The sequence below is a fragment of the Rattus norvegicus genome, chromosome 8 (genome assembly GCF_021556685.1).
Source record: "Rattus norvegicus strain SHRSP/BbbUtx chromosome 8, alternate assembly SHRSP_T2T, whole genome shotgun sequence".
Classification (NCBI taxonomy): Eukaryota; Metazoa; Chordata; class Mammalia; order Rodentia; family Muridae; genus Rattus; species Rattus norvegicus.
In genome coordinates this window covers 121,821,635-121,848,395 of record NC_141541.1, presented here as the reverse complement: position 1 = coordinate 121,848,395, position 26,761 = coordinate 121,821,635, and the positions used below count along the sequence as shown (strand labels likewise).

Here is a 26,761-nt window from a genome sequence, read left to right as displayed (position 1 = left end):
CAGGCACATAGATGTGCGCACACACGCAGACACACACACAGGCACACACACACTCACACATGTACCCATAAACACACACATGCAGGCACACAAACACACAGGCACAAACACACAGGCACAAATACACACACACACACACACATATTCGTGAAAACAGAGATGCAACTGAATGGCTGTTTAGGGTTTTACAGATAGAAATAATATCTCGTGTTCTGAAAAGATAAGACAAAAAGCTGTCATTGACAAGTCCCTCTGAAAATGCACAAAAACAAGACACACAGCTACCAAGAAAACTAGTGACATCATCCCAGAAACAACCCTGCCATTTTGACTAGCTGGCTGTGTAATATACTAAGTGTGTGGGAAGAAGAAACCAAGTGTTGAACCCAGTTGGTTAACCGACAACCAGGTTGCAAACGCAAAAGGTGACCCACTTATCCGTGAGATCTGTTCAAGCCTACACGCCCACTGTCCAGTGAAATGAGACTTACGCCCCACTAAGGGGTATTTATACAGAAGAAGCCCCACCTTCAAATGCCTGGCTCTTTTGATACAAAGTGTCCAATCTCTCCTAAGTCTTTTAAGGGGCATCGGTAACTCACCTGGGTCGGAAGACCGGAGAACGATCGATTCTTTCTCTAGTAACCAAGCGGGTAAGCCCCCCTATGAGAGAGAAAACAGCAGTCATTTGCCTGTCACTTTAGGAGAGATTGCTGTCAGCAGGGAGGGAGAAGACAGAGGGGGAAATGACCTGGGCTTCTGGGAAACTGGAATATAAAAAAATTAGGATCTCTCTACTAATCCTGTTCTAAGAATCAAGACACCTTCCCCTCTTTGTTTTGAGCTAAATTTAAAGCTGGAACCCTCCTCCTCCCTACTCCCCCATAGGGCACCTGCTAGCCCTATCCTCCTGCCTCTGCCTCTCAAGTGCTTGGATTACAGGCTTGGTCTAGCCCGGGCCCTACCATGGAGCTATACCCAAAGGCTCTTTTTAAAAATAAAAAAAGGATTTACTTATTTTATGTATATAAGTACACTGTAGCTGTCTTCAGACACACCAGAAGAGGGCATCGGCCCCATTACAGATGGTTGTGAGTCACCATGTGGTGGCTGGGAATCGAACTCAGGACCTCTGGAAGAGCTGAGCCATCTCTCCAGCCCCCAAAGCTGTTTTTATGTGCTTCTCTTAATTTTATAACTAATCCATGAAGGAGACAGAGCGGAGCACAGTCCATGTCTGTGACAGAGGAAGCCAAGAGGAAGTCCCCAGGTTCTGCCTCCAGCCTGCTCCTCTCTGCCTGGCACCTCACTAAAGGAATAAATGCTGGTGGATCACAGCACCACATGTTCTAGACTCTGAGTCTTAGATCGCTTATTTAATCTACTCTGCCAGAGCACCACCCCAGCCCCGGTCAGCCTCTCCTGCCTGTACTCATGCCGACCAGGCAGGCAGGGTCCTGCAACAAACTCACCATGTCCCACTCTGCACAGATGTAGGGCCCAGGCCTCAGGATCACCAGGAGTCCCAGCTGGTGAGCCAGCTGAATGAAATGTTCCACATCACGGTCCCCAGAAAAGTCATATTGTCCTGGCTGGGGTTCATGGAAGTTCCAGGGCACGTACCTGTGAAGACACACATGGCTGAAATCCTCACAGTGGTAGTTGAATGGGAGGGAAGAGAAGGGAGCCCGGGCTCTATGACTGTTTGACACCACAGGCATAAGAGTGGGACATAGGCCAGTGCTAAGGCCCGGTGGGTAAAGGCCACCGCCAAGCCTCACCCTAGGAGTTCAATCTGGGAACCCATATAGTGTAAGCAGAGTGCTGGCTTCTACAGGTTGTCTTCTGTCCTCCATACACATGCTGCACTCATGCACACACATGCACACACACATGCACACACACGGTACACACATGCACACACACATGCACACACAAGGTACACACATGCACATACACATGCACACACATGCACACACACATGGTACACACATGCACACACACATGGTACAGTCAGCTCAGGCAAGTACCTGGATGGGAGTCACTGAGCTTGACAAGGAGCAGGAGGCCGAGGCTGGCCTCTGTATGTCATGCTGGAGATGGTCCAGCAGGGCCACTCTCATTCACTCTCTCTTGCTTCCTGACTGGTGGCATGGTGGGGGACGGGGGAGGTCAACCTGTGGGTTTTTGTTTGTTTATTTTTGTCTGTGGTCTGGCAGGATTACAGATGATGCTCCTCACACACAGAACTGCTCTGAGGACACGAATGAGTTACCAGCGTTATCTGCCCAGGCGGATTTATTTCAGATGGCTTCCTGGTCAATTCTGTACACCTCTCCTTTGGCTTCACTTTATACCCAGCAGGTTTGACACCTTGAGAATCGGACACCGTCCTTGAGCATACCAGGTACCCGCTCTAATTCGGAACCCCAAAACAGGCCTCTGAGAACAATTCCATAAAAACTGTGACAGAAAAAAAAAATCTCCCAGCACACCGAAAACTTTAATAAGTGCACGAACTCTAATTATCATGCTAAAGGAATATGAGATATTTATTTAAAAAAAATAAAGGTTAAACTGAACACAGTGGCACTTGGGAAGTACAGGCAGAAAGGTAAGAGTTAAGTGGCTAGCCTGGGGTCACAGTAAATTTGAGGGTAGCCTGGGCTACATGAGCGTCTACTTGAAAAATAAACAAAGAAATAGCTGTCACAGCGGCATTTACCTTTAACCCCGGCACCCAGGGGACACAGGCAGGTGGGCCTCTATGAGTTTAAGCCTGGTCTACAAAGAGAGTTCCAGGACAGCCAGAGGACAAAGAGAAGCTCTCTCTCAAAAAAACAAACACTTAAAAAGTAAGAATAAGCCAGGCATGGTGCTTACCTGTCACATAATCTTAGTATTCAGGAGGCTGAGGCAGGATTGTGGGTTCTAGATTAGCCTGAGCTACAATAGAGAGATCCTATCTCCTTTAAAAGAGGCAGCGTGTGTCTGTGTGTGTCTGTGTGTGTGTGAGTGTGTGTCTGTGTGTGTCTGTGTGTGTGTGAGTGTCTGTGTGTGTGAGGTGTGTGTCTGTGTGTGTCTGTGTGTATCTGTCTGTTTGTGTGTCTGTGTGTGTGAGGTGTGTGTGAGTGTGTGTGAGGTGTGTGTCTGTGTGTGTGGCTGTGTGTGTCTGTGTGTGTCAGTGTCTGTGTGAGGTGTGTGTCTGTGTGTGTCTGTGTGTGTCTGTCTGTGTGTGTCTGTGTGTGAGGTGTGTGTCTGTGTGTGTGAGGTGTGTGTCTGTGTGTGTGTGAGTGTGTGTGTGTCTGTGTGTGTGTGTCTGTGTGTGTCTGTGTGTGTGTGTCTGTGTGAGTGTGAGTGTGAGTGTGAGTGTGTGTGTGTGTGTGTGTGTGTGTGTGTGATGGCTCCTCAGCGGTTAAGCTCACTTAACACTTTTTCAGAGAATTTAGGTTTGGTTCCTAACCACATGGCCACTCACAACTGTCTGAAACTACAGTTCCAGGAGATATGCCTCCCTCTTCTGGACTCTGAGGGCATTGCATGCGCATGATATATAGACATACATGTTATATGAATATAACATTATATGTCTATATGTACATCTATAACAAGAAACAAAAAAAAAATCCCACCCAGTCTAGAGTACTACATAGCCCTGTGGTAATGTTCTTGCCCAACATGTGCGAAAGCCTGAGTTTGGCTCTCAGCACTGAAAACAAAGCCACAGGTAAACCTCCAACCTACAAGAAGACAAAAGACTTTCATCAGGGATACCAGGCCAGGAAATGGAATGAGCCAAACTGAACCGCCTTCCCCAGCTCTGGTGAAGACACACACACACGCGCCCATTCCCCGTCACTCTCGGCACAAAAGCCTGGTTGATGAGCCCCACAAGCACCATCCTTCCTCATACGGACCATCCAGGGTGAGCCACGGCCCACCGGAACTCTGTGTTAGCAACTGTGAGTGAACTGGGATCCAGAATAAATGGGGAATCCCCTAGATTTCTACCAAACCCACTAAAGCTTTCTCACCCTTTATCTTTTAAGACGTTATCGGTAATTCACACTGGCTCTGCAAAATCCAGTGATCACTCTCCCACAGTCACCTCACAGAGTCAGAGGATTCTGGAACATGCCTGTTGATGTGAACCTATATCCTGGCTCAAAAAATTAACCCGGTAAGATGAGCTGGGTTCCAAAAACCTAAGCACAAGACTTACTTCCTCACATCAAAAGCAGCCACACTCCATACCTCCTCCCATTCGGCTCCTCACTGGACCTTGGACCAACGACATGGCCTTGGCATAAATGTAAGTTTCATGAGCTATGACCTTTATTAGCGTATTGTGTGTGCTTGCGGGCAGACATGCACACGCACACATGTAGATCAGACAACACCCCGTAGGACTCTGTTCTCTTCTACCGTGTAGGTTCCCAGGATCGAAATCAGCCTGTCAGGCTTGGCAGCAGACACCTGTGCCTTCTAAGCCATTCCCTGCCCTCCTACCTTCGCCTCTTCAAGCTGATTTCAACTTCATGGTTTCTGAGGATAAAGTTCAAGTGAAAAGTGCTTCGCTATCTTTAAGAAGGCCAGACAGGCTCCTAATGAGTCCCTACCGGGTGTACACAGAGCTCTCTCCTACTTCCGAGCAACACAATAGCTAGAATGGAAGAAATAAAGTTAGGCATGGGTATTGGGGGAGGGGGGTCCTCAGGCAAATGTCCTTCCTTACGTCTGGATTGCATCCAGCCCAGCCATCTTCATCTTTAGCAGCCGGTCCTCCCAGTAGAATCGGGGTATCCGGAAGTAGTGAATGCTTCCCGAGATGTAGCGGAATGGCTGCCCATCCTTGAGGAAGCGGTCCCGTTTGTAGTCCAGCTCAAATGTCCTCTGGGAGACATTCTGCAGGGCAAGGAAGGGGCCAGGTGAGAATGTGAACCTTTACTTCAGAAGTGCAGCCCGGGGCAGATGCTTTTCTGTTTAAGTTACTTACTACGTTACACAATAACTGATACACAAGCCGCGGCTCAGCCCAGCCCAGGTGACTTGGCTACAGAGTAACTGAGGAGGCCACCCCCTCTTTGGCTCTGCTCCCAAAATCTGGAGCCTGCTGACATCCAGGAGCTGGGACTCCATCCACTGAGCTGTGTGTGAGGCGTAGAGGCACACACATCAGCTCAACAGCAATGTCCCCCGTTCGGATCACCAGGAATATAAAAAGCAGGGCAGACAGCCAGGATCAGGTGCTGGGGGTGGAGTGTCAGAGAAGTGGAGGAAAGAGGATCAGAAATCCAAGGCGATCCTTAGCTACATTCAGAATTTGAGGCCAGCCTGTGCTACAGGATTGCCTGTCTCAAACGCACGAATTAATAGAACCATGGGTCCCCATCCTAACTGCTGCTCTGAGTCCCAGAGTGACCTGGGCAAGTGTCCTCTCCGTCCCCACCTCTCACCTGTAACCGCTGGGGAATCAGAGGAAAGGAACTTTCAAACGGTATTCTTTCTGTTATTTTATCTCTGTCCCCTCCCAACCCCCTTTGGAGCTGAGGACTGAATCCAGGGCCTTGCTCTTGCTAGGCGCTCTACCACTGAGCCAAATCCCCAACCCCTTGAACCGTATTCTTGAAGCCGTAGGGTACAACTCAGTTCATGAGTCGAACTGATTGGGGCCCCGGGGGACGTAAATCAGCACCTATCTCAGGGACAGACAACAGCGAATCGCACCCAGCACAGTAAACTCCAACACGCCCGGTATACACCTTCACCGGCTGAAAGGTCAAAGAAAGGAACCCAGTTTGGGATTAGAAGCTGTTAAACAGCGTGGAACACTGCACCCTGGTGGACGAAGGCAGGTAGCAAGGGGAAGCAGGCACCCTCCAAACCAGGGTTATGGGAAGCCGGAGTTGGCACATGCGCCTGGAAGTTTTCAGGGAAGGGGGGGCGGGGCCAGGTTCCACCAGCCTCATAGCTGACTGGCTGATCGCCACAGTATGGGCTAGAAAATGAGGTGTATATTCGCAGGTCTCCCCTCCTCCCCCTCGTTCCTGTGATCATTTGGATTCTCAAGCCACCTGCCCCCCAAGCCTTTGTTTCAGGTTCTGTTTCCAGAGGGAAATTAAGACAAGTGGTACCAGGAACGGCCTACGGTGACGAGTAACTTTGACTGTCTCCAAGAACAGAGACGGAAGGCTAAGTGTGGTGGTTGAGAGTGGTCCCCATGCCCTCGTATATTTGAATGCTTGGTCCCCAGCTGGTAGAACTCTTTAGAAAGGATGGGGAGGTGTGGCCTTGTTAGAGGAGGTGTGTCACTGGGGGGTGGCTTTCGGGTTTTTTTTTTAAAGATTTACATCATGTATATGAGTGCACTATCGTTCTCTTCAGACACACCAGAAGAGGGCATCAGATCTCATTACAGATGGTTGTGAGCCACCATGTGGTTGCTGGGATTTGAACTCAGGACCTCTGGAAGAGCAGTCAGTACTCTGAGCCATCTCTCCAGTCCACCTTCAAGGGTTTCTAAAGCCCGAGCCATTCCTAATTACCTCTCTCTGCCTCGTGCTTGTGGCTCAGCTTCTGCCCTGGCACCATGTCCTCCTGCTTGCTGCCATGCTCCCCACCCCCCCACCCGACCCCCTGCCATGATCATGGACTCTAAAACTCTAAGTAAGCCCTGCAGTTAAATGTTTTAGAAGTTGCCTTGGTCATGGCGTCTCTTCATGGCAACAGAATAGTGACTAAGACAAAGGTATCTGTGAGGGAGTTCCCGGGGAGTTTTAAATGGTGGTGGGAGACCTACTCTGATTGTGGGCGTTACTATGCATGGGCTGGGAGCTACGGCTGAAGAAAAGAAACTAGGCCTAGTATCAGTACTCATTTCTGTCTTTCCACTCTGGACCCAATGTGATCAGCTGTCTGCCTCACAGTCCTGCCCCATCTCGCTGGACTGCACCTCCACACCATAATCCAAGGACCCTTAGGTTTGTCAGGGCAGTGAGAAATGAAACAAAGACCTACACATGGGCTGTGGGCCAATATCTGGAGTTTTTGGAGGTGACCCTACAGCTAGTGTTCAATACTCCAAAATGTATGCCATGTTCCTCACCTACGCTAGATACAGAAGAGGTCCAGGTTAAGGGGGACATGTTTAAATTAGCTTTAGTGTGCACGTGTATGAGTGTGCATGTCTGTAAGTGTGCATGAGTGTGTATGAGAGCACTGTGTAAGTGTGTGTGCTCACACACGTGTGTAGCATGCTTGGCGTTGTACGTATGCCACAGTGCACATGCAGAGATCAGAGGACCGTGTGGAGTCCGTTCTCTCTCTCTTCCTTTCCCTGAGTTCTTTTTTTTTTTTTTTTAGATTTATTTTATTTTATGTATGAGTACACTGTCGCTATCCTCAGACACACCAGAAGAGGGCATCAGATCCCATTACAGATGGTTGTGAGCCACCATGTGGTTGCTGGGAATTGAACTCAGGACCTCTGGAAGAGCAGTCAGTGCTCTTAACCACTGAGCCATCTCTCCAGCCCCTTTCCCTGAGTTCTCTTTTTTTTTTTTTTTTTTTTTTTGTGGAGCTGGGGACCGAACCCAGGGTTCCCTGAGTTCTTGCACAGTAAGCACAGTACCTGTTGAACACTCTCCTCGTGCGGGAGTTGCCACGTGACTTAGTGCTTTTGGTTTACCAGGAACTGGACAGACTTCAGGGCTGTCTGTCTTGGCTAGCAGGTTTGGAAGCTCTGAAGAGAGGGACTGACAGGTTTAGGCCACTCAGGGCATTCTTTGAGTGGCACGAATGTCTGTAACGGTTTCTACAGAGACCTTCATCTCCTATCAGAAAAGCAAGGTTGAGGGTTTAATCATGGTGGGACACTGGGATGGACCTAGAGGAAACAAAGGACAGTGTCCTGGGAGAGGGCAGCAGGATGGGGCATGACTCAGGAACTATCACTGTGGTGTCAGCTCGAATACCTAAGCTCAAGGAATAGTTTCTTGGGAACAAACATGACACTAGTCTGCAGGAAGGTCTGCCTATGACTGAGGGAGCAATGGAGTGTTTGTTCAAGGAGGGAGTAACTAACGTAAAGACACACCTGAGAGAAACCACTGTCTGACCCTATAAACCTTATACCTCAGGAGGCCCAGAGGATGCACGTTCAGCCAGGGAGAAAGGCTTTTGGTAACCTTAGTAGTCCTCAGTAGATGCCGGAGGACAAAAGATACCACCAATGACATTGGGCCCTCATCGCTGGGGACAGTGACATCCTGGCATTATCGACCACTGTGATAATCCAAAACTGAGGGACACAATTCCCCGTCGTGTCCTAGGCAACAGAATCCCCGTGTGCTGAGAGGGCCGCTAGAAAGCTGAGGTGCCTCTTTCCAACCTCCAGCTGTGAGTCAGTTTGCTGCCAGACTGGTTAAAGGGAGGGCTGAGTATCTCCTGAAGGAAGGACCCCATAGTGTAACTGCTTGCCAAGCAATAGCTAGCCACTCCCAAAACCCTCAACAATGGGACTTGGGGTACCTACCTGCAGAGAGGTGCATCCAGGCCATTGGTACAGCTCAGTCTTAGCCAACACTGATACTATGAAATGTCACAGACCATCTTTCCCCTTTGTCACTCCCAAGAAGGTCCAAGTCCCTCACACAGTGAATCCCAGAGGTAGAGCAATCCTACCATTATTTCCCTGGTTTGAACGCAAGTAGGAACCAAGCAGCCAGCAGAACCCTCACCACACACAAGGGCTTTTATGAATGCAGTGAAAGTTCCAGAACTGGATACTCATCATCTCTTCCTCAAGGAAAACCCAGAGACCACGCTCCTGGAAGAATCTCCTTCCATCAAGGTTTAAAGGTCATCTTTATCGAATTCCATCTGATGTATGAGTACTGTCGCCGTCTTCAGACACACCAGAAGAGGGCATCGGTTCCCATTACAGATGGTTGTGAGCCACCATGTGTTACTGGGAATTTAACTCAGGACCTCTGGAAGAGAAGTCAGTGCTCTTAATCACTGAGGCATCTTTCCAGTACACCCCTGTTCAGTTCTTATCATCTAGGTTAGGCAGCTCACGGCCACCCATAACTCCAGCTCTAGAGGACCTGATGCCCTCTGCTGGCCTCCATGGGCTACTGCACACAGTGCACATAAACTCACACAGGCACACACATACGTGCAAATCAATAATCATAAATAATAATTTCTTTAAAAGAGAAGAGGAAGCAGAAGGGAAAGAAGGGAGAAGAGAGAAGAGGGAAACAGGAGTGAAAAAAGGGAGGGAGGTGAGGGAAGAGGAAGAAAGCGAAAGACAAGAAGCTAGCTTCTAGTAATTAAAAGAAAAAGACCCTCAAATTTGCCCAGGGTATGACTCAATCCCTTCCGAACGAATGGACACCAAAAAGTGATCATGAAGAGAGAAAACTTTATTTCACACTTGCAGGGTGGAGTAGCATCGGTGTATTTACAAAGTGCATAGCCACAGGAACACAAAAGAAACCGCAGTCCTAAGCACAGCCATAATGGATGTTCAGGTCGCCTGGAGTCCCCACCCCCACTATACACACACTGCATATCATACTGGAGGTTTAAAAAAAAAAACAAATCAGCACACACAAAACACCCTTAGATGGACTCATCAGGGGTCCAATTCAGTGTGATTTCTTCAGTTACAAGCATCTTTAAGAAAACAACAAAAACCCCACTAACTGTAACACAGAATTGAGCGTCACTTGACCAACCTGAACATCTCCCCCAAGATTTCTAGTCCTCAGTGCTAAAAATAAATATATCTGCATCCCCCATGCACATCCCTGGACTTAGTAAAAGCAGCTTGGTGACATCACAGGTTAAGGGTCATTGTGAATGAGCTGATCAAGCTAGACCTCGGTCTCCAAGTCTTCTGGGAGAAAGCTGAGAAGTTCCAATCCAATGGGTCCCTACTCACCCTCCAGGAGCCCTGCCAACTCACCCCGGTGGGGTGGGGCTGGGGGGGAAGAACCCAGCTGTTTCACTAGCAGCTCAGGGCTATGGAAAGCGGGGGAGTGGGAGGGAGGGCTCTGCTCACTTATGGCCCCATAGTCCCTTAAGGTCATACATGGAGAGAAAGCCAAGAGTAATTTCAGGTGGCCGGAAGTCCAGAGGCTGCTGTGGCCAGGACTTCATTTCCAACAGGCTGGTGAAGCAAAGCAATTGAGGTTCTCCATGATGATGCCCCCGGGGCAGATCTGTGGGTACCACACACCCATGCTCAGCCATCTTGCTCATGTGTCTTGTGTCAAGAACATTTTCTCACCTCTGAAACGCCAAGCTAAAGAGAGGACACTGCCACAGGGAGGTGGGGGAACAGAAACCGGAGGATAGGAGAGGGATGGGCACACTCTGCCCTCCAGGACAGTGATCAGCTTAATTTTGTCCCTGTATCTCAGGGAGAAAAAAAAAAAAAAAAGACAAATGCATAGTTTTAAAAATAAAAATCGGCAGCTGGAGATGGAACAAAACTTGGTTGCTCAGTGTCAGGTACCCATAACAGCCTGCAACCCCTGGCCTCTGCACCCATGGGCACACACATGCACGCACGCACACACACATGCACACACGCACGCACGATTAAAAATTTTAAAAGCTAGGGGTTGGGGATTTAGCTCAGGGTAGAGAGCTTCCCTAGGAAGCGCAAGGCCCTGGGTTCGGTCCCCAGCTCTGAAAAAAAGAACCAAAAAAAAAAAAAATTTTTTTTAAAAGCTGAGTAAAGGTGCTTGGCAGAATATGAGTTTGATCCCAGAGACCCACAGGAAGAAGAGGACCTGTCCTCTGACCTCCATATTAGTACCACACACACACACACACACACACACACACACACACCCCTCTTTCAAAATATACCTTAAATAAAGATGTCCTCAATTATTTTTGCTTAACTTTTTTTTTAATGTATGTGGGTACACTGTCACCGTCTTCAGACACACCAGAAGAGGGCATCAGTTCCCATGACAGATGGTTGTGAGCCACCATGCGGTTGCTGGGAATTGAGCTCAGGACCTCTGTAAGAGCAGTCAGTGCTCTTAACGGCTGAGCCATCTCTCCAGCTCCCTTAACTTTTTTGGGTGTGTCCATGTTTACATGAGTAAGAGGAATGTCACAGAATTAAAGAGAAGTGATCCGAGAGACACACGGAACTTTTCAGGCTTTGACTCATACGAAGATCAAACTGTAAAGAGACATTTCCTCAAGAAAATAAAGAACTGAGCACGGGGAGGCAGACAGATCTGGACTTTTAGGCCAGCCTGGTCTATGTAGTGAGCTCCAGGCTAGCCAGGGCTACATACAGAGACCCTGTCTCCAAACACAAAAAAGAGAAGAGAAGAGAGAGACTACTGGAACAGGGAGCAGAAGAAAACAGCGCAAGAGTAAGCAAAATAGACATTTGGCGGGGCTGGGGATTTAGCTCAGTGGTAGAGCGCTTACCTAGGAAGCGCAAGGCCCTGGGTTCGGTCCCCAGCTCCGAAAAAAAGAACCAAAAAAAAAAAAAAAATAGACATTTGGCTATAAAAACACAACGGATGGACCTTTACACAACAGCTCAGTTCAGAAGGGAAAGGGGGTGCAGTGCAACTGAACCACAGAAATAAAAGTGACCTGAAGAGGGTGGGCCTGGCAGTGCACACCCGCAGTCCCTAGGGTGGGGCCCTGAGACTGAAAGAGCTGTCAAGGAGGAAACGTGGTGAACACTGCGTGCTAACACGCACGCCCTGAAGGCTGAAGGTAAAGCAGTGTAAGAGAGATCGAGAAGAGAGGACCTGACACAAACACGGCATCGCTCTTTCCTTTATTAGGATAGAAGACCTTCAGAAGAACAGGCAGTACCATCTCGTTAGACAATTTTATTTATATAAGCATTATGCGCTGTGCAGAGGTGTGGCACGGAATCCATGGGGGGAGGTCAGAGAACAGCTCTGTGGAGTTCTCTCCTTCCACCATGGGTTTCAGAGATGGAGCTGAAGGGAGGCTTGTGAGGCGGCCTGCTGAGCCACCCGACTGTCCCTCACCACTGTTTTTTCCTTTCTCTGACGTCCCGAGATCGAACCCAGAGCCTCACACTTGCAAGGCAAGTTCTCTCTCAACCAAGTGGCAACCCAACCCCGGTCTGCTAATAGAAAAGCATTTGGCAAAGCAGAGTTCAGAGAGGAGCCAGCTGTGGTGAGGCATGCTGGCATCCAGCTCTTGGGAGGCAGAGGCAGGAGGATAACTGCAAGTTGAAGGCCATCTGGTGTACAAAGCAAGACCTTGCTTCAAAACAAAACAAAACAAAAACAAAAACCAAAAAACAAAACACCCGAAAGCCAGAACAGCAGATGTGCACACAGGTCACAAGACGACCGTATCAAAAACGAGACCAGGATGGGTCTAATGCCCCGAAGAGAAAGAACCAGAAAACGAGGAAGAATAGGAATGGCAGGAGTCAAAGGCTACCAGTAGCCTAGAGGATTGGACTGAGAAGGCATTGACTCAGTCTGCTGAAATCCAAAGCTGAGGAGAACAGAAAGGGCAGTCGTGACCCCAAGAGGGTTGACAGCAGAAATGGAGGACATGGATTAAAGGCCTTCGTGAGGTTGGAGGGGTGGCAGGTGCGAGAGGAGGTCTCGGGGGACAAGGTGCTGAGTTGTGGCTTCTCCTAGAATCCCAACTACAGATTAGCCCAGTGCGTTGAAATCCTCTCTGGGGTGGGTGGGAAATGAGACCATCACAGTATCTAGGCAAAGCTATTTCTTTCTCTCCTCCCCCCCCACCCCTCACCCCCAAAGACAGGATCTCATGTAACCCAGGATGGTTGCAAACTCACTACGAGCTTTGAACTCCCAATTTTCCTGTCTCTATCTACTGAGTGCTGGGAATTACAGGTATGTTTGCTTCATTCATTCATTCATTCATTCATTCGGGGACCAGATGGCGCCCTGCCAATACTGGGATGGGAGACAAGAATGAGTCAGTAACCTCCTGGACCCACTAGACAGCATCACACCAGAAAGACAAAAAGGTGAAGAATCCTCCATTTACGGAAGCAGAGTGTGCATAGGAAACTCGAGACACTTGCCAGGAAGGTGGCTCTTAGTATCACATGTACATCTGGGCTGTGCTGGAGGGCAGCAGGCCAGCCATCGACAGTCCCCCAGGTTGGCTCTCTAGGCACTTTTGCTTGGCAATGCTCCCTGGCAGGTCTCGGTGCACTGATTAACAAACATTACAGTGTGTGCCCACCGTGGGTACGGGCTCAGCGTTCTCTCAGCACAGCAGCCTTGAGGTAGATACAAGAAGTACGGCCATTTCTGGGATGACGGAAGCTAAGAATCTAGGAGGACTTGCCACTGTCAGGTCTCAACCCTCTCTCACAAGCAGCAGGAAGCCCCATTCCAGACAGAGGACTCTCAGCCTCCCAGATGTTCTTAAACACATCTCAGTAGAGCCTCTTCCTAAGCCCAGCTAGCTCTCGGCTCTGCAAAGGGCAATGTCTCTCTTGCCCCTGGCAAAGAAAGACTAGACCAACGACAGACACTGCACAAGAGAGCGCTTTGTTTCTTGTGGGTCTAGAAGCCCTGCGAATGACCCTAAGCTTCTGTGACCAGAGGCCAAGGTAGGGTTAGAATTCCCCCAAGCAGGTAAGACAGACCCTGCCTTTCCAGGGCCTAGGGCAACCTGCAAGGGCAGAGCTGGGTCAGACCTGGGGCAGCTTCAACTTTCCTATGGGTAGACGAGAAACCTCAGCTTCTCACCAAAATCTCAGACCCAAACCTGGCCTGATGGGTAGGAGGTGCTGACCTCAATGATTATTAAAGATGGCCTCCTGCAGTGAGAGACTCTTAGAGGGACCCCCTCATCTAGCTGTGAGTGAACTGAACCTGCCTCGTTCGAACAAACAAAGTGCCTCAAACAAGCAAGGCCCTTTGAGGGGAACGTGAGACTCTAGGGTCTTGTTTATCTGCACACAGAATCCCGCATCCGCTGTAACCTCTAAAAACATCAAACCATCGGGCTGCAGAATGAACTCCCTTCACACACTGAGTTGGAACCTGTCGTTGAGCACCTCCTAGGAAAGTATTTGTCACTGTGGTGTTTTAAAGATACCTCATCACATCCAGTGTCCTTCCTCACCCCCAAACACAGAAGCAGCCTGTCCTTAATTATCTCACCCAAAAACTACAAAGAACCAGGGACTCAGAACTGCTAAGTCCCTAAGGGACCGCAGTCGTCCCCTACCACAGTCCCCATGACTCGTTTTTCTAGCCATTCTGGTCCAACTACTCTGCACAGTAATCAGGACCCCTCAAGGTGCAGACAAGACGTGCCCCATGATTCAATGGGGTTTGCCGATGTCCTCAATAAAGGTGACCTTCATTGACATGGAGGAAAGGGATACTAGCCTCTCAACACGGCCCATGCCCAAACCAACTATCAAATGATTCCAGAGCCCACCCTAACCATAGCTAAACCCACAGGAGACAAGTGTTCCTGCCCCTCCCTGAGTTTGGTCAAGAAGTGCCCTTCCCCGCCACCCCACACTCTGCAAAAGGACCCCCATCTCCACGGCAGCTGGAAAACAAATGCCCACTCCAGCATATGGGGCGGAGTGGACCCCCAGGTGTACGGTCAAAAGTGGTTCATTATCTAAAGAGTTGAGCCAGCCTGAATTTTCCAGGCAGCCTCACTGCAAATCGATGTTCCCCAGCAGGCTGTGCCCAAAGGGGGCTGGCAAGGTTAGGATGGTATAGGAGATGGACAAAGGTCATAGGCCAGGGCGGGGCAAGGCAAGGCAGGACCATCGGGCAGGCTTACGAAGCCCGCCACAGTATGAGTTCTGTGATTTCTGCCCTGCTCCCCAACCTCATGGGTATCCCATAGTAGGCTGTACCCGGGCTAACGTACACGAACGTAGCCTTGCCTACTTGGTAAAGTCCAGCAAAGAAAGGGTTCAGGAGATAGGCCGCAACATTCCAGGGGAAGATCTGCCCTGCATGAGTGTGCCCGGAAAGGATCAAGTTTATATCTGGCCGAGCCTGGAGGGCTCTCTTGGCAGCCAGAGGCTGATGAGCCAGTAAGATGGTGGCATGTTCTGGGCTGCAGCCTTCCAGAGCCTTGTCAAGGTCCATGCCGTGCCCAGAGTAGTGAAGGATGTCTGCTTCTATGTCATCCACACCTGCCAAACAGACCCATTCTCTCTCTCCCCCTCCACTGTCCGGGTCCCCCGAGGCAGAAGAAATCTTGACATTCTCATTATGTAGGGGCCGGACGTGCAAGGATTCCAGCAGTGTGAACCAGTTGCTGACGTCCGACGTATAGTACTCGTGATTACCCGTGACGAAGTAGTTGCCGAGACGGGAACGGAGCTGACCCAAAGGAGCGACCGCCGTCCGCAGGATAGAGGCTTCTGAATCGGAGAGGTCGCCCACGATCACCGTGATATCTGGCTCTAGCCTGTTCACCATCCTCACAAACATCTCCATCTTGGTCCTGCCCACCGTGGGCCCCAAGTGAATGTCCGAAAGGAGGGCGATCTTGAGGTTATTCATCGAAGGGGGCAGCTGGTGGATGGGCACCTCCACGGTTTTCACCAACGGGGGTTGGGCAGCATTCAGGAGGCCAATGGTACTGAGCACAGCCGTCACGGCCACCGCCAGCGCAGGCCTGAGCACCAGGTGCCTTGTCTTGTTAGGGCTGCCCACCACCCTACCACTGCGCCAGGCTAAGAACTGGTAGGCCTGCTCCATGGCATTCAAGATGCAGAGGAAGAATACCATGATGATGTAGGCGCCCAGGCAGGAGTAGGCTGCTAAGGAAAACAGGTAGGGTTCCTCGGCCACCAAGAAGAGCATGGTAAAGAAGCTGGAATGTGCCAGGGCCAGAAATGTCATGACAACCAGCTTCCAAAGCTGGAAACAGGTAGACTCCACAGCAGGGGGATGGCTGAGGTTGCTCACTGTACTCCGCCAGATGTACGAGGAACCAATGAGCAGAATCGAGTTCACGAACAGGGCCAGCTGCAGACGGAACAGCCAGCGCCAGGCCTGGAGCTCAAGGGCCTCCGCCAGGAAGGAGCGGGAGAGGATCATGGACACGAAGACTGTGGCTGCAGCCAGGGCAGCCTTGGAGCCCAGGGACAGCTGCCTGAAGAGCGCCATTCTCCCAGCGCCTGAGGAGTCCCCCAAAGCTCAGTGCTGGAAGACTCTGGGAGGCAAGTAACTTCCTGAGAAAGGACTGTGGCCAGTGAGAGACTTCCAGGTCAGCTCCGCCTGCAACCAGGAACTGGCATCAGCTTTATGGGATAGACCATCAGAGCATTCTTGTCCCCACTCGACCAAAGCCCAAAGACCACAGGCCACAGACATGGCTCCAACCTGCCTCAAATCCAAGCCACTCAAACACCAGTGAGCCACCAGGCTTCCTTATTGAAACACACCGCAATCATGACGTGAAACACGAGGGCGGTTTTCTTTTCCTTTTGTGACAGGTCTCGGGTAGTCCAAGCTGGCCTTGGATTCACAGTGTGACCAAGGATACCCTGAACTTCCAACCCTCCTGCCTTCACCAAACAGGTGCTGGGATTCCAGGCTTTACCATGCAGCTCTATGTGAGGATGGGCCCCTAGGTTCCATGCATGCTAGGCAGGCGTTCTACCAACCAAACCACATCTCCTGCTTCAGTTTCCACTGTTGTCTTAGTGTTTCAGCCGGTTAAAGGGTCCCCACAATGAATGGACATGAAACATTCTCTCTCTCTCTCTCTCTCTCTCTCTCTATATATATATATATATATATATATATATATATATATATATATATATATATATATATATATGTATTGAGGCAGAGTTTCTCTGTGTAGCCCTGGCTGTCCTAGAACTTGCTCTATAGACCAGACTGGCCTCCAACTCACAGAGATCCCCCTGCCTCTGCTTCTCTGAGTGCTGGGATTAAAAGCGTGGGCCAGCTGCCCCACCTCCCCAGGCTGTTTTCTTTATTTCTTTTTAAAGATTTATTCGTGTGCCTACAACACTCTGCCTGCGTGTATCCTGCAGGCCAGAAGAGGGCACCAGATCTCATTATAGATGGCTGCGAGCCACCATGTGGTTGCTGGGAATTGAACCCAGGACCTCTGGAGGAGCAGACAGCGCTCTTAACCTCTGAACCATCTCTCCGGCCCATTCTGTTTTTTAATAGGAAAATTACTATTTCAAATGATCCGCTGTTAGCGTGTCACCTGGGGGAAGTCTCACACGGGAGTCGTGACAATGGCAAAGCATCACTGCGAATGTCCTTACATGGAAACATAACATGTGAAACATTTTCACACTTCCAGTGAGTGCATAATACAGTTTTTCAAAGACACCAAAACCTGAGTTGACTGCAGACCGAAAACAGCAATGTAAGACTCTGATTTCTACGCCTGGGGACATAGCTCAGTTTGTAGGGCGCCTAGCATGAACAAAGCCCGGGTTCCACCCTCATCACCACAGAAACAGGGCACGGTGGTGCATGCCGGTACTCCCAGCATGCGAGAGGTGAAGGCAGGCTCGTCAGAAGTCCAAGGCTATGTCCGACTACATAATAGCAAGTTTGAGGCCAGCCCAGACTTCGTGAGAGCCTGTCATTAAAAAGCAAAGAATAGGTCTTCTCAGGCTGGAGAGATGGCTCAGCGGTTAAGAGCACTGACTGCTCTTCCCAAGGTCCTGAGTTCAAGTCCCAGCAACCATATGGTGGCTCACAACCATCTGTAATAAGATCTGATGCCCTCTTCCGGTGTGTCTGAAGACAATGTCAGTGTACTCATATGCATAAAAGTAAATAAAACTTAAAAAAAAAATCAATCGGCCCTTCTCTTAAAGTAACTACAGTTCTAGCCAAAAACTGAGAGACCCTTCTTCATATAAGTGTACTGCTTGTTAATGTCCAATTGGTTTACTACTTCTTAAGGCAGGAGGATCTCTGACTTCCAGGCCAGGCTGCTCTACGGAGTGAGTCCCAGTTCGACCAGAGCTTCAAAGAGAAAGCCTGTCTTGAGAAAGCAAAAGCAGGGGGTTGGGGATTTAGCTCAGTGGTAGAGCGCTTGCCTAGCAAGCTCAAGGCCCTGGGTTCGGTCCCCAGCTCTGAAAAAAAAAAAAAAAACAAAAAACAAAAGCAGAAGAAAAAAAAAAACAGACACATTTTAATTTTTAATCTAGCTCTGAAGTTTGAGAGTTAATGTTGCAAACAAACAAGGATAACAGAAAGCTAGTCGACTGGAATTTTTCGTTGGCTCTAATCTAAATGCTCAGGAGAGAGATCCATCTAAGATTTCCCGAGGATCATGCAGCAGCCTCTCTGGGTGGCGCTCTCCCAGGGCACCTCCTACTTCTTATCTGATGACTAACATCAAACCGGTGACCTCCATAAAACCTTATCACTTCTGCTCATCCTGACACTGAAGATTTATGGGTTCCTTTCTGCCCTCTCTACCCTACCTGTTGGAACCTCTGCCCACTGGTACTCAGGACGTCAAGCTCTGATGAAGCCGGCTGCACTCGATTTTCCTTTTCCTTAAATGAAAGCATTTTCAGCAACTGTTTTTCCAGAAACTTCAAAAAGTTTCAACTCTGGTTTCAGATAAACGTGTATCATTTCCAAGAGTGTAGTTTTTACACGTCTACCAGGCTCAAATTCTACTAGCAGGTACTTGAACTTACCGCCCCCCCCCCCCACTCAGTCCATCGGGGGCCTCAAGCTGACTCGCTCAAAGTGCAAAAGAGTAGGAGCCGCGTTCCACCACGCCCTGTCCTATTCGCAGGTTCCGTGCGGGCCTCCCCAGGTGCGTGTCCCACGCGCCTCAGCCACTGCCCTGCCACCCAGACCTCGCCCGCTGCAGTTTGCCTCTTTCCACCCTCGACCCGCACTGCCAAACCCTAAGAGGAAAAGGCTTCCAACAAGGCGATGCACACCTCAAACTAAAAGCTGCCAGCAGGTGGCTTAGCGAGAAACGTGAACAGTACGCTTGAAAAGGGAGAAGTCTCGGAAAGCAAATGTTCCGGTGACCCCACTGCAGGAGCCTCTCCTGACCCCATTTTTCTCCTTCCGGAGCGCTCTGTGAAGCCCGAACTCTGCAAGGATCGCGTCCCACGTCACTGCCCGCGGAGCCCTCTCGCAGCCACCAGCCTGGAGCCCCTCTCCCCAGAAACCGAAGCTGGAAAGACTCAGGCGCACCTCAGCTAGCCCCCGACCGCGATGCGCAAACCGGGAAGCAGGTCGGTCCGCAGGGGACAGCCGCAGCGGAACCCACGCGCGCCAGCAACCAGGAAGGACGCGCGCCCCGCCCGTCCGGCCCGCCCCTACGGGAGGCCCGGCCACTGCCTGCGCCTCGGCAGCCTGCGTGCTCCGAGGGGAGATGGAGGGTAACCCAGATCCCCACTTTGCAGAGCCGCGGCTTTCCTCGGCCTCTGCCCGCTTCCCAGCGGCGGAGCGTCCCCGCGCGGTGGCACCGGAGACTTACATAGAAACTGTGCGCAGCGCCCAGCAACTGCAGGAGCGCCAGGAGCGGGAGCAGCATACACAGGGGGACCCGGAACATGACGGCGCCGCGATGGGACCGCTCCACTCTGCAGTGGGCGCTCTGGCCAGCCGCTCCACCTCCGGGGGTTACTGAGGACCCTTTGCCAGGACCCGCCCAGGAGGACCCGCCCCCAGCTCCGCCCCACCCCGAGGCTCTAGGCTGGGAGCGAAGGTCCAGCCTCTGCAGGCCACGTGACTCCGGAGCCGCTGTGGTCTAAGCATCCGCGAGTCCCCCCGGAAGGGCGGATCTTCAGAATGAACTGTGGTGAAGCTCAGGGGCTGGCCAGCCACAGGGGCCTTCAGGCTGTCCTGGCTGCCAAAAACGAACTGAGCAGGGAAAAGGAAAACAGCCAGTCCTCAGTGCTCCGGGGAGTAGTCCTAGCCCCTAAAACTCTCCCTAGCACGTGGTCTAACACAAGGTGAGGTCCACCGGCCAGGCGACTTAAACCTGGAAATGCAGACTCAGCATCCCAGCCCTGAACCCAGCTCCAAGTTTCAGTGCAAGCAAAGTTAGAGAAGCACTGTGTTAGGTTATAGAGAAATTCCAACTGTGACTGAGCTATGGCCAAGTTATTTTAAACTGCCCTGAATTTTAATGAGAGTAATGGCACTTCTGTCAGTCAACTTCTTGTTCTTCCTGCCTACTGCCTTCTGGACGCTGAATTATAGTCATGGGCCACCACCTCTGCTTAAGTCGAGGTTGGTTTAAATATAGGTAAGTTTTTTTCCAGCGTTAGTGAATTGCAACCAATAACAATATTTATTTATTTTAGACATTGTCTCGTTGTATTTATTTATTTCACTTATCTTTGCCGTGCTCCGTGTGAGTCTCAGGTCCTCATTAATCTAGGCAAATACTCTACCATTGGGCCATACCCCTTTCTTTTCTGTTTTTCTGAGACTGCTTCTCACTGTTTATCCTTGACTAACCGGACAGGACAGGACAGGACAGAACACACACACACACACACACACACACACACGCGTGCACACACACAGGAACATATATACACGACATAATATACAAATACATATCCTAAGTAAAAAGCAGGATCTCGAGTGGAACAGGCTGGGTGGCTGTCTTAGTTCTGTAAAACAGGGCCTTTATTATGCATCTCTGACCATCCTAGTCCACTCTCAGTCTGTTTTGATGAATAGAAAGTGTGTGTCGTTAAATTATGTTACGGCCAGACTAACTCCCTCACCAGATTTTATCACCAGATTCTAAATGATCTCCTGTCTTTTTCTCACCTGGGTCTCTGCTTTGTCCATGACGTTTAGTTCTGTCCTTGGTGGTCTAGGCCACCGTGTGGCAACTTACACTTGTAATCATTAAGGCTCCAGAGGCTGAAGCAGGAGGATTGCCACAAAAAAGAGGGTAGCCTGGGCTACATGTCGCTCTAGGTAGACATCTGTAGGCATCGTGTCTCTTAGTAATTTTCCACACATTACTTCTCCCGCCCCCGAGCTCCCCCCCACCACTGTCCACTTGCTCATAATTGTATACTCTGCTTAGGGCCCAGACAGATCTCTCTCTCCTACTGCAATGGTGTCAAACCCTATTTCAGTAGTTGAATACAGTCTTCAAGATATAATGTGAGAGAATGAGTTTTTCTCGGGGCCAGGGAGATGGTGCAGAGGATTAAAGCCGTTGCTGTGTTGGGGTTGGGGATTTAGCTCAGTGGTAGAGCGCTTGCCTAGGAAGCGCAAGGCCCTGGGTTCGATCCCCAGCTCCGAAAAAAAAGAACCAAAAAAAAAAAAAAAAAAAAAAAGCCGTTGCTGTGAAAGCCTGTTGTCCCATGAAAAGAAAAGGTTCTATCCAAGTCCAGCTTGGCAAGGTTTGAGTGTCCTGGGGTTAATTACTGGGTGACTGAAAAGCAGCTGCCCTGGAGCAAGTGCCACCCACACATAGAGAAGGACCGTGTCGCTGAGTCCTGACCCCCCAGGTCAACCTTCTACTTCCTACAGTGTCAGCATTCTACAAGCCCACTCTCAATCTGGTGACCCTTTCATTGACATGTGACCGTCACCATTACACCTACCTGGCTGCTTTGTTTTGTTCTATGGCTGCCAGACTCAGGTACTGTGTGGTCCCCTCAACAACGACTTCCGCTTCCTGATGGTGACCATGTCTTTCAAACGTTCGAAAAGGACATAGTGACACCAGAATGTTCCACTCCTTCCCCCAACGTCTTTCGTCTTTCTACCACCTCATCGGCCATGTTTGATGGGGGGATGTAAGTATGACTCCATTCTGCGCACTGGGACACTATGCCCAAACGTCAGCTCCCTATTCCCACGGTCATTCGTTGCCACAGTAACCTCCACCCACACACCAGAAAAGAGTTAACCTGGACCTCAGCTGAAAACTAGCCAGCCACGGGACTTTGCCCTGATGTACAGTACCAAACATGAATTTCCACTTCTGGAGTGGGCCTTACATCGCTTACGTCGAATCAGAAAGTAGTTGGTTGTACCCATAACTGTCATGCCTACCTAGAATGTCATGTCAACCTAGAATGACTATTGCCCACATGTTGGTGTCTTAGTCAGGGTTCTCTAGAGTCACAGATCTTATGGGTAGTCTCTATATAGTAAGGGAATTACTTACAGTCTGTAGTCCAGGGATCTAGCGGTGGCCCAGTCCCACAAGGCAGGCAGGCAAAAGAGAGAGACTCTGACTGACTTCTTCCAATGTCCTTACGTAAGTCTCCAGCAGAAGGTGTGTTCCAGATTAAAGGTATATACCACCATGCCAGGATCTGGGGCTTGCTTTGTCCCAGGCTAATCTTGAACTTAGAGATCTCCTTGCCTTTAGCTCCTGGGGGATTTATAGCCACTTTGCCTCAAGATCTCCATACCAAGATCCAGGTATCAGAAATTTGTATCTCCCAGCCTCAAGATCAGGATTGCGGGTGAGCCTTCCAATTCTGGATCATAGTTCATTCCAGATACAGTCAAGTTGACAACCAGGAATAGCCACCACATTTGCTAATGGGATATGTGGATCCAGAGGGGAACAGGGCTGACAGCAACAATTCTTAGCAGCTTGTGCAGTGCTGTGGTATTATTTATCCCAGCTGTATTAGTCAGGGTTCTCCAGAGTCACAGGATTTATGGGATGTCTATTTTGAGGGAATTTAATGTGATGACTTAGTCTGTAGTCCAACTCCCCAACAGTGGTCAGCTGTGGATGGGAAGTCCCACGAGGCTGGCTGTTTCAGCTGGTCTTCTGTAGAAGTAGGCTCCGACAGACGTGCTGGCGAGTAAATGCAAGTGGAGAACAGTGAATCTTCCTTCTCCCAAAGTCCTTGTGCAGGCCTCCAGCAGAAGGTGTGGCCCAGATTAAAGATGTGTCTGGATCTGGGACTTACTTTATCTCAGACTGACCTTGAACTCAGAGATCTCCTTGCCTTAGTCTCCTGGGGATTAAAGGCGTGTACTATCTTAGGCGTGGCCTACGGTTTTCATGGCCACTGTGCCTCAAGATCTCCATGCTAAGATCCAGGTCAGAAACTGTTTTCCAGCCTCAAGATCTGGATCACAGGTGAGCCCTTCAATTCTGGACTATAGTTCATTCCAGATACATTCAAGTTGACAACCAGGAATAGCCACTTCACCCGCCATCAGGAAGAAAGCCTCCAGCCCTGATGTCTCTGTGCCCTGTAACCAGAGGGTATCGTGTTCTGGCAATAACAATTTGTCATTCCAGTTCTGGTGTGCAGCCATCAACAACGGTAATAGCATTTACTATAGGTTCTCAGGGACCTTCTTAGCCAGCCAAGTACTCCTCCCTCGTAACTGGCGTTCTCACCTTATATCCCTGTGGCTTCTGGGAGTGTCTTTCTTACTTTAAAAAAATTATTTTACTTTATGTGTATGGGTGTTTTGCCTGCATGCATGTCTGTGTGTGCCTGGTGCCTGCAGAGGCCAGGAGAAGGTGTCAGATCCCCTGGAACTGGAGTTACAGAACCTCCATGGAGTTCCTGGGACTAGAACCTTGGTCTTCCGGGAGAGCAGCCAGAACTTTCAACTGCTGAGCTGTCGCTCCAACCCCCTTTCCTCACAGAAAAAATTGTTGCATTTGCACACGCACGTGTCTCTGTGTGTGTGTTGAGTGTGTGTGTGTGTGTGTGTGTGTGTGTGTGTGTGTGTGTGTGTGGTTCCATACATGCCAAAGCACACATTCAAAGGTCAGACGACAACTTAGAGTAATGTGTCCTCTTCTTCTACTGTGTAGGTCACAGAGATCAAACCCAGGTTGTCAGTATGTTGGCAAGAACTTTACCCAATGAACCATCTTACTGGCTCTGTTTTTAATTTTATATATATATATATATGTTTATATATAAAATTATATATATGTTTATATATAAAATTATATATATATATATATATATATATATATATATATATATATCCACTAACCCATCTCTCTGGCCACCGCCTGGCTGATTTTTAACTCTCCTTTGTCTGTTCTTCTGTTTGTTTGTTTGTTTGTTTGTTTGAGATAGGGTCTCACTGTGTAGTCCTGGCTGGCCTGAAACTCACTATGTACACCAGGTTGGCCTGGAACTCACAGAGATCCGCCTGCCTCCCGAGTGCTGAGATTAAAGAGTGTGCCGTCTGGGCTGGCTGATTGTTAACTTTAACTATTTTCTTTTAGATGTCTTTCTAGACTGTTTTTTAAAACTAAGGGTAGACTCCTGAGGCCCTGTCTTTGTTCAAGCCAGTATGGAGTGTTCTTGGGATTCAGTAGATGAAAGGATTTCTAAAAGAATATACTAGCAAGGTCCAAGACAATATGAAGAGATCCCACTGCATTGATTCTGTCAAAAGGGCAGTGCTAGGTAAGGTGGCTCTGGTGGGGCACCCACCGCCTTATGTAGCTCCCTGCTGTCTGTAGCCATTCATCATGGGCTGCCTGCCTGGCCTCTCCCTCTCCATTCACCATGCTCCGCATTGCCGTGGCTGGCCGGCCTCTCTGTTCACCACACTGACATTTTCAAGGGCTTTGGTCTAGATATGAATGCTCTCTCCTCACAGGCTCTCATTTCCTGAGCTGCACAGGATTGGGTAAAATTCGGTAATGGTGGGATGCAGGGTATGGTCAGCAGGAGACTCACCCTGACCCTGTTTCTTGTAATGAAGGATTGCATCCACCGTACAGGGAGAGATGGTGCTAAGGGACCAGCCCTAGGACAAGCATGGCTTTCACCATCTGTATCGTCCTCCCCCCCACATCCCTCCACTGCTGGTGCTTTGTGGGTACTGTGAGTTAAGGTACACCTTGCTCCAATACTGACTGAAGTTCCAGCATTCTGTATATCATTAGAAGGAGGGCCAATAAATCTGAAATTCAGTGTGGAGCCACTGTTGACCCTGGAATCGGCTTCATACGAATCTGGCCGCATTTGTTTGGGAGTGACCCTAGCAGGTCTCTGGCCCCACTCTGATTGCTTTTAAGCTTTACGAACTGGATTTGCTTCCTGGTCCAAGTTTTTCAGAGCTGCCGAAGACTCATCTATCCAATACATGCAAGTACAATGCAGCTGTCTTCACACACACCAGAAGAGGGCATTAGATCTCATTACAGATGGTCGTGAGCCACCATGTGGCTGCTGGGAATTGAACTCAGGATCTCTGGAAGAGCAGTCGGTGATCTTAACTGATGAACCATCTCTCCAGCCCAAGCCTTTCTTATCTAGTAAAGATAAAGCCTTATCCAGTAAAGATTAGGTTCCACTATAAGTCTAGGCAAAGCCCACTGAATTCATTTTTCTGTTAGCATTTTGTCTAGGCTCCGCCCCTCAGTTACCTGGCAACAGTCAGGTCGCCTGACTCACTATAAAAGGGGTTGGCTTGGCTCCTCTTAGCTCTCTTGTGTTCTTGCTCTCCTACTTCCCTTATTTCCTGGTTCCCCTACTTCCCCTATTTTCCCGTTCCCCTCCCCCACCCTTCACGTGCTAAAGACCGTGCTCTACTCCTTTGCTCTCTCTCCCTGCCTTTCTCTGTCTCTACTACCCTCTCACCTCCCCTCCCCCCCACTCCCTGAATAAACTCTACTCTATAACCTACGGATGTGTGGCTGGTCCCTCAGGTGGAAGGGATGCCTTAGCATGGGCCCGCAGAGGCACACCCTTCCCTCACACCTTACAGCGCCTCCACCAAACACATTCCTTCTCTATTTTTATAAAACACACACCCCCTTTCATCTTTTTTTCCCCTAATTTTATTCTTATCTTATGTGTTTAGGTGCATGTATGTCTGTGTACCGTGGTGTGCAGTGCCCTTGGGGGCCAGCAGAGGGCACTGGGTCCACTGGAACTGGAGTTGGAAATAGCGTAAGCCGCCATGTGGGTGCTGGGAATCGATTCAGATCCAGTGCTCTGGGAATCAATCCAGATCCAGTGCCCTTCTCCAACTCTCGTGTTTCCTGTTTAGATAGGCTCTTACTATTAGACCAGGCTGGACATGTGACTGCTTCCTGGCTTCCTTACAGTATTGATCCACATGACACCTATCTGTGAACTGGCTGCAATTTAGTCTGCCAGTCATTTGGGGGCATCTGTGTAGAGCCGCTTGCTTGCTTAAGCCCTCAGGCTTAGTCACAAAAGTGAAGGGAGAGTGGTCCCTGAACCGGAAGAAGGGGACTTCTCTTTGACTGAGAGATGATCGGTGTCTCTAGGTTATATGTTATGTTAACCCAGCATGCATCATTCCATGATTCTGCTATAGTCACATGAAGTTATGAGTCTCACATACACTACCCCTTAGGTAGTTTGTGATGTCCCAAAGGTCACCTTGGGACAGTCATTTTCTTTATTGCACATGTGTGTGGAATACCCTACTGGTTTTACTTATCTTTTTTTCCTCACAAAATCTAAAGCTTCCGTTTTACCAATTGTTATGAAATATAATGGGTCAAGGGGGTGCGGGGGGGGCATGCCGAGGTATGTCCCTGAGTAACTCTGCCTTGTAACAGATCTGGTATAAAGGGGGTTTACTGGGGGCCTGGAGAAGGGTCAGAGGCAGCAGGTGATGATGTAAGCTAGGTCACTGGGCGGAGCCTAATGGAACCGCACGGAAGCTAACACGGATAAAGACTCTGGAGCCAGATGCTGGCATTAAAGTGTGCTAGGACTGAGCTACACCACAACTAAAAACAGGTTTTTCCAATGAACACGGTC

The 26,761-nt window shown here is 49.6% G+C and overlaps 2 protein-coding genes across 2 annotated transcripts in view; both read right to left on the bottom strand.

Moving 5' to 3' along the window:
• Positions 1 to 19,666, bottom strand: part of Glb1 (galactosidase, beta 1) — a 73,001-nt gene extending 53,335 nt beyond the window's left edge. The window contains 4 exon segments of the mRNA NM_001108192.2: positions 603 to 663; positions 1,473 to 1,623; positions 4,736 to 4,905; positions 19,513 to 19,666. Coding sequence (NP_001101662.1) covers positions 603 to 663; positions 1,473 to 1,623; positions 4,736 to 4,905; positions 19,513 to 19,590 — 460 coding nt within the window. The 5' untranslated portion in view covers positions 19,591 to 19,666.
• Tmppe (transmembrane protein with metallophosphoesterase domain) lies at positions 11,811 to 19,677 on the bottom strand. Its single transcript, NM_001399026.1, is given in 2 exon segments — positions 11,811 to 16,283; positions 19,513 to 19,677. A coding segment is annotated over 1 exon segment (1,347 nt). The 5' UTR covers positions 16,173 to 16,283; positions 19,513 to 19,677; the 3' UTR covers positions 11,811 to 14,825.
• Positions 19,678 to 26,761: the final 7,084 nt, after the last annotated feature.